Source organism: Leucoraja erinacea, chromosome 9 (genome assembly GCF_028641065.1).
Source record: "Leucoraja erinacea ecotype New England chromosome 9, Leri_hhj_1, whole genome shotgun sequence".
Taxonomy (NCBI): Eukaryota; Metazoa; Chordata; class Chondrichthyes; order Rajiformes; family Rajidae; genus Leucoraja; species Leucoraja erinaceus.
The window spans coordinates 12504900-12521214 of record NC_073385.1 but is presented as its reverse complement, the minus strand read 5'-3'; the positions used below and the strand labels follow the sequence as shown (position 1 = coordinate 12521214).

Genomic DNA, 16315 nt, shown 5'->3' with positions numbered 1-16315 from the left:
ATAGCGAGCAAGATAGATCACTCGACGAAAAAGACATAGTACGGTCATGGACAGATTCATGGGTAATTTTCGGCCCCATTTCCGTAACCAAAGATCCCATGGGATAATAGTGCGGAGACGGATGCCAGTTACGGAAACATCCTCGTAAAAATAAAAGTTATTTGGTAAACATCTTCTCCTCATTTTCAGAATTTTAATTTATTAGCACAAACTGTTTCCCCGCAACGTTGATTTCACTGCGAGTCGGGTCGGGTTACTGAAATGGATGAAAAAAAGGCCCACGTTCCATCCCGTTGCCTACTACACGTCAGCCCATTGCATTTAGAAGGACTGGTCTATCTTGCTCCGCTATAGGTTCTTTAATTGTCGGCACCTTTGTGGTGACGCTTTTGTGCACTTTTCAGGCGATAACAAAGAATTTGACTTGTACCCACGTAGCTCGGTACAAGTGACAATAAAGTATCGGTATCACCATCATCACCATCACCATCACCATCGCCACCATGAAGTGACATTGCCCGTCCTGTTTTGTTCTCCGTGTGCAGGCACCTTCTGGAGATGACGTGCCGTGTGGCCAACACTCTCAAGAGGCACGGTGTGCGTAAAGGGGACCGGGTGACCATCTACATGCCGGCCTCGCCCATTGCCGTGGCCTCCATGCTGGCCTGTGCCCGCATCGGGGCCGTCCACTCCGTGGTGTTCGCAGGCTTCAGCGCCGACGCCTTAGCCGACAGGATTCGTGATGGTGAGAATTTACCCCCCCCTGCATTCAACCCCTGGCGGAAGATTGACAATAGACAATAGACAACAGGTGCAGGAGTAGGCCATTCGGCCCATCGAGCCAGCACCGCCATTCAATGTGATCATGGCTGATCATCCACAATCAGTACTCTTTTCATTGGGGAAACGTCCTGATGAGGGGGTCACGGATACTGTTTGACTGGCTGAGAATTGTGGAGCCATCGACACATAGAGCTATAGGACCATACAGTATGGAAACAGGCCCTTCGGCCCAACTTGCCCACACCGGCCAACATACCCCCATCTACACTAATCCCACCTGCCTGCGTTCGGCCCATATCCCTCTAAACCTGTCCTATCCACGTACAGTCATTTCCAAAAAGTTTTTAAAGCTTTGTGGTAGTACCTGCCTCACCCACCTCCTCTGTCAGCTCATTCCTTGCAATCACCACCCTTTGTGTAAAATAGTTGCCCCTCAGGTTCCTATTAAATTATTTCCCCCCCCCTCACCTTAAACCTATGCCCTCCGGTTCTAAATTCCCCTACTCTAGGCAAAATACTCAGTGCATTCACACTATCTGGTCCCCTCTTGGTTTAATACACCTCCACAAGATCAATGCTAGCCTCCTACACTCCAAGAAATCAAGTCCCAGCCTGGTCAACCTATAGCTCAGCCCCTCAAGACCTGGCAACATCCTTATAAATCTTCTCTGCGCTCTCTTCACAGTTTAATCACAGGTTTGATCTCCTAATCTGGGGAAAGACATTCTTGCCATAGAGGGAGCACAGAGAAGGTTCACCAGACTGATCCCTGGGATGGCAGGACTTTCATATGAAGAAAGGCTGGATAGACTCGGCTTGTACTCTCTAGAATTTAGAAGATTGAGGGGGGATCTTATAGAAACGTACAAAATTCTTAAGGGGTTGGACAGGCTAGATGCAGGAAGATTGTTCCCGATGTTGGGGAAGTCCAGAACTAGGGGGTCACAGTTTAAGGATAAGGGGGAAATCTTTAAGGACTGAGATGAGAAAAAAATTTTTCACACAGAGAGTGGTGAATCTCTGGAACTCTCTGCCACAGAGGGTAGTTTGAGGCCAGTTCATTGGCTATATTTAAGAGGGAGTTAGATGTGGCCCTTGTGGCTAAAGGTATCAGGGGGTATGGAGAGAAGGCAGGTACAGGATACTGAGTTGGATGATCAGCCATGATCATATTGAATGGCGGTGCAGGCTCGAAGGGCCGAATGGCCTACTCCTGCACCTATTGTCTATGTTTCTATGTTTCTAATCAATTCCTTCCTCAAAACAGAATACACAATCACAGTACCTCGGTACACGTGACACATTAGCTAAATCAAACAAAATAAATGGTTGATCATCTAAATACATCCACTGGTTCCTCTTCCTACTTAGTTAAACCCTCAAAGAGTTCCAATGGCCACAAGCCTTCATCAGTTTAAGAAGGGTCCAGACCTGAAGTGTCACCTGTCCATGTTCTCCAGAGATGTTTCCTGACCCGCTGCATTACTCCAGCACTTTGTGCCTTTCATAGGAATAAATCAACATCTGCAGTTCCTTATTTCTACATCTCAACCAGATGTTTTGTAATTAGAAGCAGCCTCTTGTTGTTGAAGCCATTAAAGCCCTTCAGTGCTTTGTACTCCTTTAAACATCCCCTTAGCCCCTCTCACTAAAAGGAGAACTTCTCCGGCCCGGATCAAAGATGGATTGTTAGCATGAACTAAGGAGCAACCAACAAGCCAGTGATTAGTGAAAACATAAGTGGCTGGAAGCACCCGGCTGGTCTGTGGATGGAGAAACAGTTAATGTTTCAGGTTTGGTTCAGGGATACAGCATGGAAACAGGCCATTCGGCCCACCGAGTCTGCATTGACCAGCGATCCCCGCACATTAACACTCTCCCTCACACACTAGGGACAATTTACATTTACACCAAGCCAATTCATCCACAAACCTCTACTTCTTTAGAGTGTGGGAGGAAACTGAAGATCTCGGAGAAAACCCACGCAGGTCACGTGTGCTGTAGAGCCGCTGCCTCACAGCGCCAGAGACCACCCTGACCTTGGGTGCTGTCTGTGTGGAGTTTGCATGCTCTCCCTGTGACCAGTTTCCTCCCATCTCCCAAGGGACGTGTGGGTTTGTAGGTTAATTGGCCCTCTGTAAATTGCCCCTAATGTGTAGGGAGTGAATGAGGAAGTGTCTGCCCCATACACTGGCACTCTCCTACACATTAGAGGCAGAAGCCAATCGCCCAACAAACCTGTACGTCTTTGGAGCGTGCGAGGAAACCGGAGCACCCGGAGTGAACCCACGTGGTTACAGAGAGAACGTACAAACTACATACAGACGGTACCCGTAGTCAGGGTCCCTGGCGCTCTAAGGCAGCAGTTCTACCGCTGCACCACTGTATCACTCAAATAATATATAACATATAAACTTGACTTGACTTCACTTGACTTGACTCTGCAGGCTCAATATGAATCTGTTATCTGTGATCCACTTTAGACATAGAAACATAGAAACATAGAAAAATTGGTGCAGGAGTAGGCTATTCGACCCTTCGAGCCTGCACCACCATTCAATATGATCATGGCTGATCATCCAACTCAGTATCCCGTATCTGCCTTCTCTCCATACCCCCTGATCCCTTTAGCCACAAGGGCCACATCTAACTCCCTCTTAAATATAGCCTATGAACTGGCCTCAACTACCTTCTGTGGCAGAGAGTTCCAGAGATTCACCACTCTCTGTGTGAAAAATGTTTTTCTCATCTCGGTCCTAAAGGATTTCCCCTTTATCCTTAAACTGTGACCCCTTGTCCTGGACTTCCCCAACATCGGGAACAATCTTCCTGCATCAAGCCTGTCCAACCCCTTAAGAATTTTGTAAGTTTTAATAAGATCCCCCCTCAATCTTCTAAATTCTAGCAAGTACAAGCCGAGTCTATCCAGTCTTTCTTCATATGAAAGTCCTGCCATCCAGACTAACCACAATCTGCAGGTTCAGTAACAGGCTACTGTAATTAACTGCGATTTCACCCCTAAACCCCTCTCTCCACCGAAGATAGAGTTATAGAGCTTTGAAATAACGCCCCTTCGGCAAAACTTGCCCACACCGACCAACATTTCCCATCTACACTAGTCCCACCTGCCTGCATTTGGCCCATATCCCTCCACACCTGTTGTATCTATGTACCTGTCTAAATGTTTCTCAAACGTTACGATAGTTCCTGCCTCAGCTACCTCCTGGGGTAGCTCGTTCCATGCACCCACCACCCTTTGTGTGGAAAAAATTTCCCCTCAGATTCCTATTAAATCTTTCCCCCTTCACCTTAGACCTATGTCCCCTGGTTCTCGATTTCCCTACTCTGGCCAAGCGACTGTGCATCTACCCGATCTATTCCTACAAACATATATAAATTTGGCATGTAGGATGAGGCCGGAGCACCCGGAGTAAACCCACGCGGTCCCCGGGAAGAACGTGCAAACTCCGTACTTGCATCTTCGCTTGCCCCTTTTCCACTTCCCGCTCACTAATCCACCTCACCGTTCTTCTTGTGAGTCCAGCCTGTTCAGGGCATTGTTTGTGCTTGGCTGACCTCATCGATTGTGTTCTCTGTCCCACAGCGCAGTCTGAAATCGTGATCACCACCAACCAGGCCGTGAGGGGAGGGCGGATCATCGAGCTGAAGAATACCGTGGACCAGGCCGTGAGGAACTGCCCCTCAGTCAAGCACGTGCTCGTGGCCAGGAGAACAGAGAATGAGGTCCCAATGTCAAGTATTGACATCCCCCTTGAAGAGGTACATCGCAGTGTTGACAAACTAAGACATGTCTTCTTTAAGATGTTCTATGAGTGGAATAAGGCCATTCGGCCCATCAAGTCTACTCCGTCATTCAATCATGGCCGATCTATCTTTCTCTCTCAACCCCATTCTCCTGCCTTCGCCCCATAACCCCTGACACCCGCACTAAACAAGAATCTGTCAATCTCCGCCTTAAAAATATCCATTGACTTGGCCTCCTTTTTGTGGGAGCATAGAGTCATAGAGTGATACAGCATAGAAACAGGCCATTCAGCCCAACTTCCCCATAACAGGCAATATGTCCCAGCTAGACTAGTCCTACCTAAGCAGGCTTGCATAGATAGCAGCATGGTCCTGTTGGGTGAATGGCCTGTTTCTGATCCTTATGTCATAAGGTCATAAGTGATAGGAGTAGAATTAGGCCATTCGGCCCATCACGTCTACTCCGTCATTCAATCATGGCCGATCTATCTTTCTCTCTCAACCCCATTCTCCTGCCTTCTCCCCATAACCCCTGACACCCGCAATAATCAAGAATCTGTCAATCTCCGCCTTAAAAATAGCCATTGACTTGGCCTCCACAGCCGTCTGTGGCAGTGAGGTCCTCAGATTCACCATCCTCTGGCTAAAGGAGGCAGATACTGAAACAGGAGGTGGGAATTTGTACCTTGAACCACTGCATAAGATCATGGTATATCTAACCTTGACCTCACCACAACTATTCTACTTGCTCCACTATCCTTGACTCCCTTGTGGTGTAGATATCATACTAATATGTCAATCGCCATTGAGTTTCAGAGTTTCATGTTGCAGCTTTATAGGGCTTTGGGTGAGGCTGCATTTAGAGTATTGGGTGCAGTTCTGGTAGGATGTGGAGAACAGATTAGATTTACTAGGATTCTGCCTGGATTAGTAGGTACTAGCTCCATGGAGAAATATAGGTAGCAATATAGGCAGTGATAGATAGGCAGTGATAGATAGATTCTGGATTGGTGCTGGTGTCAGGGGATACGGGGAGAAGGCAGGAGAATGGGGTTGGGAGGGAGAGATTGATCAGCCATGATAGACTGGCGGAGTAGACTTGATGGGCCGAATGGCCTAATTCTGCTCCTATCACTTATGACCTTATGAGGAGTTGAACAAACTTGGATTGTTTTCTCCAGAGCGTTGGAGACTGAGGGAGACACCGGATAGAAGTAATTGAAATGATGAGGGGCATAGAATCTTTCTCTCAGGGTTGGAAGTATCAAAGGCTCGAGGGCTCAGCTTGAAGTTGAGAGGGACAAAGTTAGAGGGGATGTGTAGGGCAAATGTTCTTTTTACAGAGAGGGTGATGGGTGCCTGGACCACACTATTGGGAGGGTTGGCGGTGAGGGTTGGCCAGGGAAATGGACAGACGACATTTCTGGTCGGCATTTCTCCAGCACTTTGCTTAATACTATTTTTTGGTGGCGCAGCGGTAGAGTCGCTGCTTTACAGCGCTTGCAGCGCCGGAGACCCGGGTTCGATCCCCACTACGGGCGCCGTCTGCACGGCGTTTGTACGTTCCCCCCGTGACCTGCGTGGGTTTTCTCCGAGGTCTTCAGTTTCCTCCCACACTCAAAAGACGTACAGGTTTGTAGGTGAATTGGCTTGGTATAAGTGTAAATTGTCCCTAATATGTGTGGGTTCACCAGACTGATTCCTGGGATGTCAGGACTGTCTTATGAAGAAAGACTGGATAGACTTGGTTTATACTCTCTAGAATTTAGGAGATTGAGAGGGGATCTTATAGAAACTTACAAAATTCTTAAGGGGTTGGACATGCTAGATGCAGGAAGATTGCTCCCGATGTTGGGGAAGTCCAGGACAAGGGGTCACAGCTTAAGGATAAGGGGGAAATCCTTTAAAACCGAGATAACCATATAATAACCATATAACAATTACAGCACGGAAACAGGCCATCTCGACCCTTCTAGTCCGTGCCGAACACATAATCTCCCCTAGTCCCATATACCTGCGCTCAGACCATAACCCTGCATTCCCTTCCCATCCATATAACTATCCAATTTATTTTTAAATGATAAATCCGAACCTGCCTCCACCACCTTCACTGGAAGCTCATTCCACACAGCTACCACTCTCTGAGTAAAGAAGTTCCCCCTCATGTTACCCCTAAACTTCAGTCCCTTAATTCTCATGTCATGTCCCCTTGTTTGAATCTTCCCTACTCTCAGTGGGAAAAGCTTTTCCACATCAACTCTGATGAGATAAGATGAGAAGAACTTTTTTCACACAGAGAGTGGTGAATCTCTGGAACTCTCTGCCACAGAGGGTAGTCGAGGCCAGTTCATTGGCTATATTTAAGAGGGAGTTAGATGTGGCCCTTGTGGCTAAGGGGATCAGAGGGTATGGAGAGAAGGCAGGTACGGGATACTGAGCTGGATGATCAGCCATGATCATATTGAATGGCGGTGCAGGCTCGAAGGGCCGAATGGCCTACTCCTGCACCTAATTTCTATGTTTCTATGTAGGATAGTGTTAGTGTGTGGGGATCGCTGGCCGGTGCGGACTCAGTGGGCCGAAGGGCCTGTTTCCGCGCTGTATCTCTAAACTAAACTAAACTAAATTGCAAGGGAAGGATTGGCCATGGATTTATTACACTGTTGCCCTCCTTCAGGATTAACAGTCACATGTCCCCCTGCACAGATTCATCTGTTTGTTATTTTACACACTGTGCCGCACAGAGTGAACTGGGCTGGTTAAGATGGGAGGGAAGTGGTAGCAAAAAAATAACACACTGTGTAGTCGAAGAGTCTGTGTGCCAATAAAACTCATACAAAGTCCAAGGCCACAGAGGTGGTAAAGATTAACTTTCGACTTTCCTCGCCCTGCGCTGCGAGTAATTGTCCAACTGGGCTGGAGCTGATTGCGTTCCACGGAAACATTCTCCCAGTCACAGTTACACCAGGCCCGCTGTGTTCCCACCTTATCTTCATAACCTTCGATCTTCGAAGGAACTGGGCATCTAAACCTTTTGTGTTCAGACAAGTCTCCTTTTCCCCTCTGTGTGCTACCTTTGTCACAGCTCAACTCCCTCCCTCCCTCCCTCATGCACTGTTTTTCACACAGAGAGTGGTGCATCTCTGGAACTCTCTGCCACTGAGGGTAGTTGAGGCCAATTCATTGGCTATATTCAAGAGGGAGTTAGATGTGGCCCTTGTGGCTAAGGGGATCAGGGGGTGTGGAGAGAAGGCCGGTACGGGATACTGAGTTGGATGATCAGCCATGATCATATTGAATGGCGGTGCAGGCTCGAAGGGCCGAATGGCCTACTCCTGCACCTAATTTCTATGTTTCTATGTTTCTGGACTCACCCTCCTCCACGTATGATGGTAGGAGGGGGAGGGACTGGGAGAGAGGGAGAGGGAGAGAGGGAGAGAGGGGAGAGAGGGAGAGAGAGAGGGAGAGAGAGAATGTCTAGTGCAAGGTAAAAAGCCAACAAAGTCCGGTCAAGGATAGTTCAAGGGTCACCATTGAGGTAGATAGTAGTTCAGCACTGCTCTCTGCTTGTAGTAGGATGGTTCAGTTGCCTGATAACAGCTGGGAGGAAACTGTCCCTGAATCTGGAGGTGTGCGTTTTCACACTTCTGTACCTTTTTGTTGTGGGAGCGTAGAGTCACAGTGATACAGCGGAGAAACAGGCCATTCGGCCCAACTTGCCCCCCCCCCCCCCCCCCAAATACGTCCCAGCCACACTAGTCCCACCTGCCCGCTTGCAGGCTTGCACAGATAGCAGCAGGGCCCTGTTGGGTGAATGGCCTGTTTCTGATCCTGATGTCATAGGGTCATAAAGTGATAGGAGTCGAATTAGGCCATTCGGCCCATCAAGTCTACACCGCCATTCAATCATGGCTGATCTATCTATCCCTCCGAACCTCATTCTCCTGCCTTCTCCCCATAACCTCTGTCCTAATCAAAAATCTATCTATCTCTGCCTTAAAAATATCCACTGAATTGGTCCCCACAGCCTTCTGTGGCAACGAATTCCGCAGATTCACCCCCCTCTGACTAAAGAAATTTCTCCTCATCTCCTTCCGAAAAGAACGTCCCTTTAATTCTGATGTAGGCGACGTTTCGTGATGTTCACTGCGTTTGAACTCCATTGTGTTCACCAGGAAATGATGAAAGAGGAAGTGGCGTGCGACCCGGTTGCCATGGAGAGTGAGGATCCGCTGTTCCTGTTGTACACGTCAGGGAGCACTGGGAAGCCCAAGGGGCTAGTGCACACACAAGCGGGCTACCTGCTCTACACATCAGTCACCCACCGGGTAAGTCGCCCAGACTGGGGGGGTTAGTCAGTGACGGGGCCGGCACGGTGGCGCAGCGGTAGAGCTACTGCCTAACAGCGCTAGAGACCCGGGTTCGATCCTGACTACGGGAGCTTGCACCTTCTCCCCGTGACCTGCGTGGGTTTTCTCAGAGATCTTCGGTTTTCATCCCATACTCCAAAGACGTACTGGTTTGTAGGTTAATTGGCTTGGTTTGAAGGACTAAATGTAAAATTGCCCCTAGTGTGTGTAGGGGATCGCTGGTCGGTGTGGACTTGGTGGGCTGAAGGGCCTGTCTTGCGCTGTATCTCTAAACTAAAATAAACTGAAATGTTCATGAGTTCTTGGAGCATAATTAGGCCATTCGGCCCATCAAGTCTACTCCGCCATTCAATCATGGCTGATCTATCTCTCTCTCAACCACATTCTCTTGCCTTCTCCCCATAACCCCTGACCCCTGTACTAATCAAGAATAGGTTAATCTCTGCCTTCAAAATATTTATTGACATGGCCTCCACCACTATCTGTGGTAACTAATTCCACAGATTCACCTCCCTCTAAATAAATAAATGTCCTCTCATCTCCTTCCCAAAAGAACATCCATTAATTCTGAGGCTATGACCTCTGGCCCTAGACTCTCCCACTAGTGGAAACATCCTCTCCACATCCACTCCATCCAGGCCTTTCACTATTTGGTAAGTCCCGTTAGCCCGAAGAGCTAAATCTAAGTCTTTTCTTGAAGACATCCAGTGAATCGGCCTCCACCCCTCCGATTCCCCTCATCCTTCTAGACTCCAGTGAGTACAGGCCCAGTGCCTTGAGATGCTCATCACATGTTAACCCAATCATTGCTGGAGCCACAGGGATGGAGCCACAAGGAACTGCAGATGCTGGTGCACAGAAAAACCCACAAAGTACTGGAGTAACTTACAACCCAGTGGTATGATCATTGAATTCTCAAATTTTAGATGACCTCCCACTCTACCCCTCAACAACCCCCCACCCTTTCTCCCCTAAACCTGCCCCTTTTTGTCTTTCACCCCCTCCCCTGTTATTTACCGAGACTCCAAGCTATTTCTCTCCTTCTCTCCCCCCTCCCCTCCTGCTACTTTCCTCCCTCTAGCACCTGCCTCACACCTTCTGCTCTTATCTCTGGCCTTTGTTCCTGTCAAAAGCTCCCCTCGCCTGCCTCCGCCTATCACCCGCCATGCTTTGTCCTCCCGCTCCTCCCCTCCGGCTTTTGCCCCCCCACAATCAGTCCGAAGAAGGATCTCGACCCGAAACGTCACCTATCCATGTTCTCCAGAGATACTGTCTGGCCCGCTGAGTTACTCCAGCACTTTGTGCCCTTCTGTACATTAACCAGTTCCTGCAGTTCCTTAGCATCATAGAGTCATAGAGTGATACAGTGTGGGAACGGGTCCTCCAGCCCAACTTGCCCACACCGGCCAACATGTCCCAGCTACACTAGTCCCACCTGCCTGCGTTGGTCCATATCCCTCCAAATATACACCCACCGCCCTTTGTGTGAAAATGTTACCCCTCCGATTCCTATTAAATCTTTTCCGCTTCACCTTGAACCCATGTCCTCTGGTCCTCGATTCCCCAAGAGATTCTGTACATCCTGTTTCTACGCAGTTGCTCACCCATGGATGCGGAGGCTGGTGGGGTGAAAGGTGAGGACCAGGGGAACTCAATCCTTGCTCTGTCTGGGGAGGGGGCAGTGAGAGCTTGACTGTGGGACACAGAGGAGGCAGGTGTGAGGGAAACCTTCCCTGTCACAAGGGGAGATACAACGTTCGCTAAAGAGCGCGGGCATCTCGGGCGAAAGCGAGCGTGTGGGAGAGAGGGGAAGGGAGAGAAAAAGAGTGGGGGAGGGGAAGAGGTACAGAGGAGGGGCAAGTGGAAGAGCGTGCGGGATGTGAGGAAGGGGACGAGAGAGAGTTGGGAGGGGAGAGAGAGCTCTAGGGGTAGCTGTTCAGTTTCTTGTCACATGCGCCAAGGTAGAGTGAAAAGAGGCGAGTGGGAGAAGGGAAGGGAGGGAAGTTGAGGAAGAAAGGAAGGAGAGGGAAGGTAGAGAGCAGTGGAGAGTGAGAAGGGAAAGAGGGATAGAGGGCGGAGGAATGAGTGAAGGGGAGGAGAGATTAGGGATTAAGAATATGGGGTAGGCCATGTAGGACTGAGATGATGAAAAACTTTTTCACCCAGAGGGTTCTAAATCTGTGGAATTCGCTGCCACAGACGGCAGTGGAGGCCGATTCACTGGATGACTTCAAGAAAAGACTTAGATTTAGCTCTTCGGGCTAACGGAATCAAAGAATATTGGGGGGAAAGCAGGAACGGGGTACTGATTTCGGGTGATCATATTGAACGGCGGTGCTGGCTCGAAGGGCCGAATGGCCTACCTCTGCGGCCATTTTCGGTTTCTATCCTTCTAGGAGGTGAACAAGAGCAGGCTGGAGGGAACAGAAAGTGGGAGAAAGAGATAGAGGGATGAAATGAAAGAGAAAGTGGCTGAATCGGAGGGAATATGAGATCATTTGGCAGTGGGGTGAGTGTGGGCTGTTATTCAATCTGTGGCCACGTGGTCCCAATTATGTGAGGCTGGTGAGAGGGGGAGGGTGGGGGAGGGGTGCCTGGCTCGCCGACCGACTCTCTCTTGTGGCCGCTGAGAGTGGAGATTTTTTTAGTTTAGTTTAGTTTAGTTTAGTTCAAGTCGAGTTTATTTGTCACATACACATACGAGATGTGCAGTGAAATGAAAGTGGCAATGCTCGCGGACTTTTGTGCAAAAGACAAACAACAAAACAACCAAACAAATTATAAACACAATCATAACACACATATTCTTTTACATAATAAATAATGGAAGGAAAAACGTTCTGTAGAGTTAGTCCCTGGTGAGATAGGCGTTTACAGTCCGAATTGCCTCTGGGAAGAAACTGCTTCTCAACCTCTCCGTTCTCACCGCATGGCAACGGAGGCGTTTACCTGACCATAGCAGCTGGAACAGTCCGTTGCAGGGGTGGAAGGGGTCTCCCATGATTTTGTTTGCTCTGGAGTTGCACCTCCTGTTGTATAGTTCCTGCAGGGGGGTGAGTGAAGTTCCTATAGTGCAAAGATACAGCACGGAAACACCATTACCGATCCCCGCACATTAACACTATCCTACACGCACCCACGGAGAATTTTACATTCATACCGAGCCAATTAAACCTACAAACCTGTACGCCTTTGCAGCGTGGAAAGCGAGCCGAAGATCGCTGGCACGCGGGTCACGGGGAGAACGTACAGACAGCGCCCGTGGTCAGGATCGAACCCGGGGTCTCTGAGGCTGCTAACGCTGTAAGGCAGCATCTCTGCCGCTGCGCCACCGTGCTGCTATTTTTGAACGGCAGGGTAGACTCGATGGACCGAATGGCCTAATTCTGCTCCTATGACTCTTGCACCGTACGGGCTTATGGTGTAACAAATGGAGGGATCAATTTGTGGGAGGATTCTGCCTTTGTGCATTCACTGACATGAACTTATGAACTCGGATGTCCAGAGTAGCAGCAACAGGCAGAGAGGCTCCGACTCAGAACTGTGACGAATGTTACTGTCGGCGGGTTTGATTTAGTTTAGTTTAGTTTAGAGATACAGCGCAGAAACAGGCCCTTCGGCCCACCGAGCCCGCACCGACCAGCGATCCCCGCACGCTAACACTATCCTACACACACTAGGGAATTATACACCAAGCCAATTAACCTACAAACCCGTAGGTCTTTGGCGAGTGGGAGGAAACCAAAGATCCCAGAGAAAACCCACGCTGGTCACAGGGGAGAATGTATAAACTCCGTACAGGTAGCAACTGAAGGCAGACGCTAAACCTGGAGTGACTCAGCGGGTCAGGCAGCCCCTCTGGGGAAAAGGAATAGGTGACGATTTGGTTAGAGAGAGCTGGCTTTTAATTAGTTTTTTTTACCCGAATAGACCTCCCCTGTTCTTTTCATCTCAGCCTTTGGGGTTGTAAGGTGGCACAGAGGTAGAGCTGCTGCCTTACCGCGCCGGGTTCAATCCTGACTACGGGTGTAGGGAGTTTGCACATTCTCCCCGGGACCGCGTGGGTTTTCTCCGGGTGCTCCGGTTTCCTCCCACATTCCTCAGGTTTGTAAGTTAATTGGCATCGGTAAAAAAGTGTAAATTGGTCCCAGTGTGTAGCACAATACTAGTGTATGGGGTGGTCATTGTGGGCCAAAGGTCCTGTTTCCAAGCTGTATCTCTAAAACTAACAACTGAGCCTAGACTGTAAATAGCAGGGGAGGTTCAGTACTGATGTCTAAAGTGCTGTGCTTGTAATGAACTGCCAGCTAACCATGAGTCTGAAGAAGGGTCTCGACCCAAAACGTCACCCATTCCGTCTCTCCAGAGATGCTGCCTGTCCCGCTGAGTTACTCCAGCATTTTGTGTCTACCTTCGGTTTAAACCAGCATCTGCAGTTCTTTCCCACACAGCTTTATATTGAAGAGAGATACAAAAAGCTGGAGTAACTCAGCGGTTCTGACGCCATCTCTGGAGAAATGGAATAGGTGGGAAACGTATAAATCAGGTCGAGACTCTTCTTCAGACTCGACCCGAAACGTCACCCCATTCCTTCCCTCCAGAGATGATGTCTGATCCTGTGAGTTACTCCAGCATTTTGTGTCTGTCCTCGGATTCAACCAGCATCTGCAGTTCCTTCCCACACAATGAGCTTTTTATTCCTCCCTTCTGTTGGATTGAAGGGGGTGGGGGTCGGCACTCTTGGTCGTTGAGAGAGGGTGTCTCTGCGTAGGCTGGGACGCGGGGATGGGTGGTGATATCCCTTACACATGGCGTCTGACTTGTCAGCATCTGGTGGGGTTACGGTGGGCTGGCTTCACATTTGCAGCGTTTCGAAACATTTCACAGCAGCCGACGGCAATGTCTCTGGAAGGGCCTGAAATGGAGCCTGTGGCGATGATGCTGGTGTGATGAGGCCCTCTGCTCTTACTCACAGTCTCATTTTACCCTGCTACACTCGAGGGCAGTGTGTTTCCCAGAGTTCAACCAGATTCCTTCTGCACCCTGTTGTTCCGATGTTGTAATATACAGCCTGTCAGCTGTTATTTGTCGGAAGTGCAATTTAAGTTCAAAGAGTAGCCACATCCGCTTGGTCTAGAAAATCCCCTAGAATATTTATTACAGGAAAGCATAAAGAGTTTCTGCTTATGTATGCAAATAATGCTGGAGAAACTCAGCGGGTGAGGTAGCATCTATGAAGAGAAGGGATAGGTGACGTTTTGGGTCGAGACCCTTCTTCAGACTGATGTCGGGTGGGGGGGGGTGGGTGCGGGAAAAAGAAAGGTAGAGGTGGATATTGTAGGCTTAGTGGGGGAGCAGGGAAGGGGGGAGGGGAAGGAGGGGGAAAGCAAGGGCTATCTAAAATTTGATAAGTCAATGTTCATACTGCTGGGGTGTAAACTACCCAAGCAGAATATGAGGCGCTGTTCCTCCAATTTGCACTGGGGCCTCACTCTGGCAATGGAGGAGGCCCAGGACAGAGAGGTCAGATTGAGGATGGGAGGTTGCTGAGCAACCGCAGGGCTGCCAACTCTCACGCTTTGAGCGTGAGAATCACGCCCCCACGCAAACTCTCACGCCCTCACGCTGATCAGAAATTTCTCACGCTCTGTGGTGAGAAATTCTGTGATCAATGAAAATTTCGAAACCCGGATAAAGTGCATGGTCCGCAGGTGTTGGAGAGCCGGGGCCGCGGGAGGGATGGGAGCAGAACCAGCGGCGGGAACAGGTGCGGGGAGCCGGGACTGGCGAGTGTTTGCCGGGCTGGAGAGTCGCTCACTGCAGCTCTGGCCATGGAGCAGCCCCAGTGCGAGAGTCCCGGGCCGTCGGAGGCGTCGGTAGCGTTGTGCCGCTGCCGTGAGAGTCGCTGTGCCGAAGGGACAGACTGTCAAAGGGAGGTGGGGAGAGGGAGGGAGGGGAAGGGAGACAGGGAGACAGGGGGGGGAGAGAGGGTGAGAGAGAAGAGGGTAGAGACAGAGAGGAGGAGGGAGGGGGAGAGAGAGGGAGCTAGAGGGGGGTGAGGTGGGAGAGGGGGGGGAAGAGAGAGGTGAGAGGGGAAGAAAGAGGGAAGAGAAGAGGGGGAGTCGAGGGAGTAGGAGAGAGAGAGAAGGAGAGAAAGGAAAGAGAGAGCGACGGGGAAGAGAGAAGAGATGGAGGATGGGGACGGAAGAAAGCAAGGGAGAGTGAGGTGGGAGGGAGAGGGGGGAGAAGAGAGAGGCGAGCCGGAGAGAAGGGGAGAGAGAGAGGGGGAGAAGAGAGGCGAGAGGAGAGTAATGGGAGAGAGAGGGTGGAGGGAGGGTCGGAGGGTTTGGAAGCGGAAGAGATAGGGAATAGAGAGCAAGGGCCGGCGATGTGTTGGCAGCGGAAGCGCAGCAGGCGGGGGACAGATGGATCGGGGCAGAGACGTGGAGCGGGGCTGGCGAGTGTTTGCCGGGCTGGCGGGGCGCTCACTGCAGCTCCCGCCATGGAGCCGCCCCAGTGCACGAGTCCCGGGCCGTCGGAGGCGTCGAAGCGTTGCGCCGCTGCCGTGAGAGTCTCTGTGCCGAATTCGCCCAGGTGACCGGCATGGATCAGGCTGCGGCTCGGTGCATCCTGGAGGACAACCAGTGGCTGCTGGAAGTAAGTACCAAGCACTGGGTAGAAACGGTGGAAGATAGTGGACTTCAAATGGGGGTGGTTGGAGAAAGCATCCTGCTTGCCTGCTAGAATTTCACTTACTGTAACTGCAGGAAAATGTTCCCGATGTTGGGGCGTTCAGAAACCATGGGGTCAGTCAAAATAAAGTTTAAGAATAAAGGGTGGGGGGGGGGCAGTTAGGTCTGAGATGAGAACAAACTTACTTCACCGCAGAGAGTTTGTGCCTATTCCTGCACATTTTGTTTGTTTCTCCTCTGCTGATATATGGCATAAAAACTTGAATCACCTTGATTTTGAAGCATTCGATGCTGTTGGAGGATAATGTCTTCATAGGTGCTCGTGTGAAAACAGGCCCTTTACCCAACTGCCCACACCCCCAACTTCTCAGCTACGCTACGTCTTTGGTCATAGCATCCCTCCAAACCCTTCCTATCCATTATCAGTCTAACTTTTTCTCTTAAATGTTGGGATGGTCCCCTCCGCCTCAACTACCTCCTCTTTGGCACTTGTTCCATAACACACATCACCCTTTGTGTGGTCAAGACCCCTTAAAAAGTTACCTTAAATACTTCATATCAAAACACATTGAAATCATACATCTACAGTGCACTAAAACATGGTTTTAATACATATCAAATTTCCTATGTTGAATGTTTATTTACTTACTTCTGAACTTACTGAGGCCGGTATATATACACAAGATGCTTTTAAAAAATAAATGT

The 16315-nt window shown here is 49.8% G+C and overlaps 1 protein-coding gene across 1 annotated transcript in view; it reads left to right on the top strand.

Moving 5' to 3' along the window:
- LOC129700010 (acetyl-coenzyme A synthetase 2-like, mitochondrial) overlaps positions 1-16315 on the top strand; it is a 42258-nt gene that overhangs the window by 7848 nt on the left and 18095 nt on the right. Inside the window, exons 3-7 of the mRNA XM_055640142.1 lie at positions 546-745; positions 4388-4563; positions 8724-8876; positions 12816-12829; positions 14274-14282. Coding sequence (XP_055496117.1) covers positions 546-745; positions 4388-4563; positions 8724-8876; positions 12816-12829; positions 14274-14282 — 552 coding nt within the window. The remainder of the gene's footprint in view (positions 1-545; positions 746-4387; positions 4564-8723; positions 8877-12815; positions 12830-14273; positions 14283-16315) is intronic.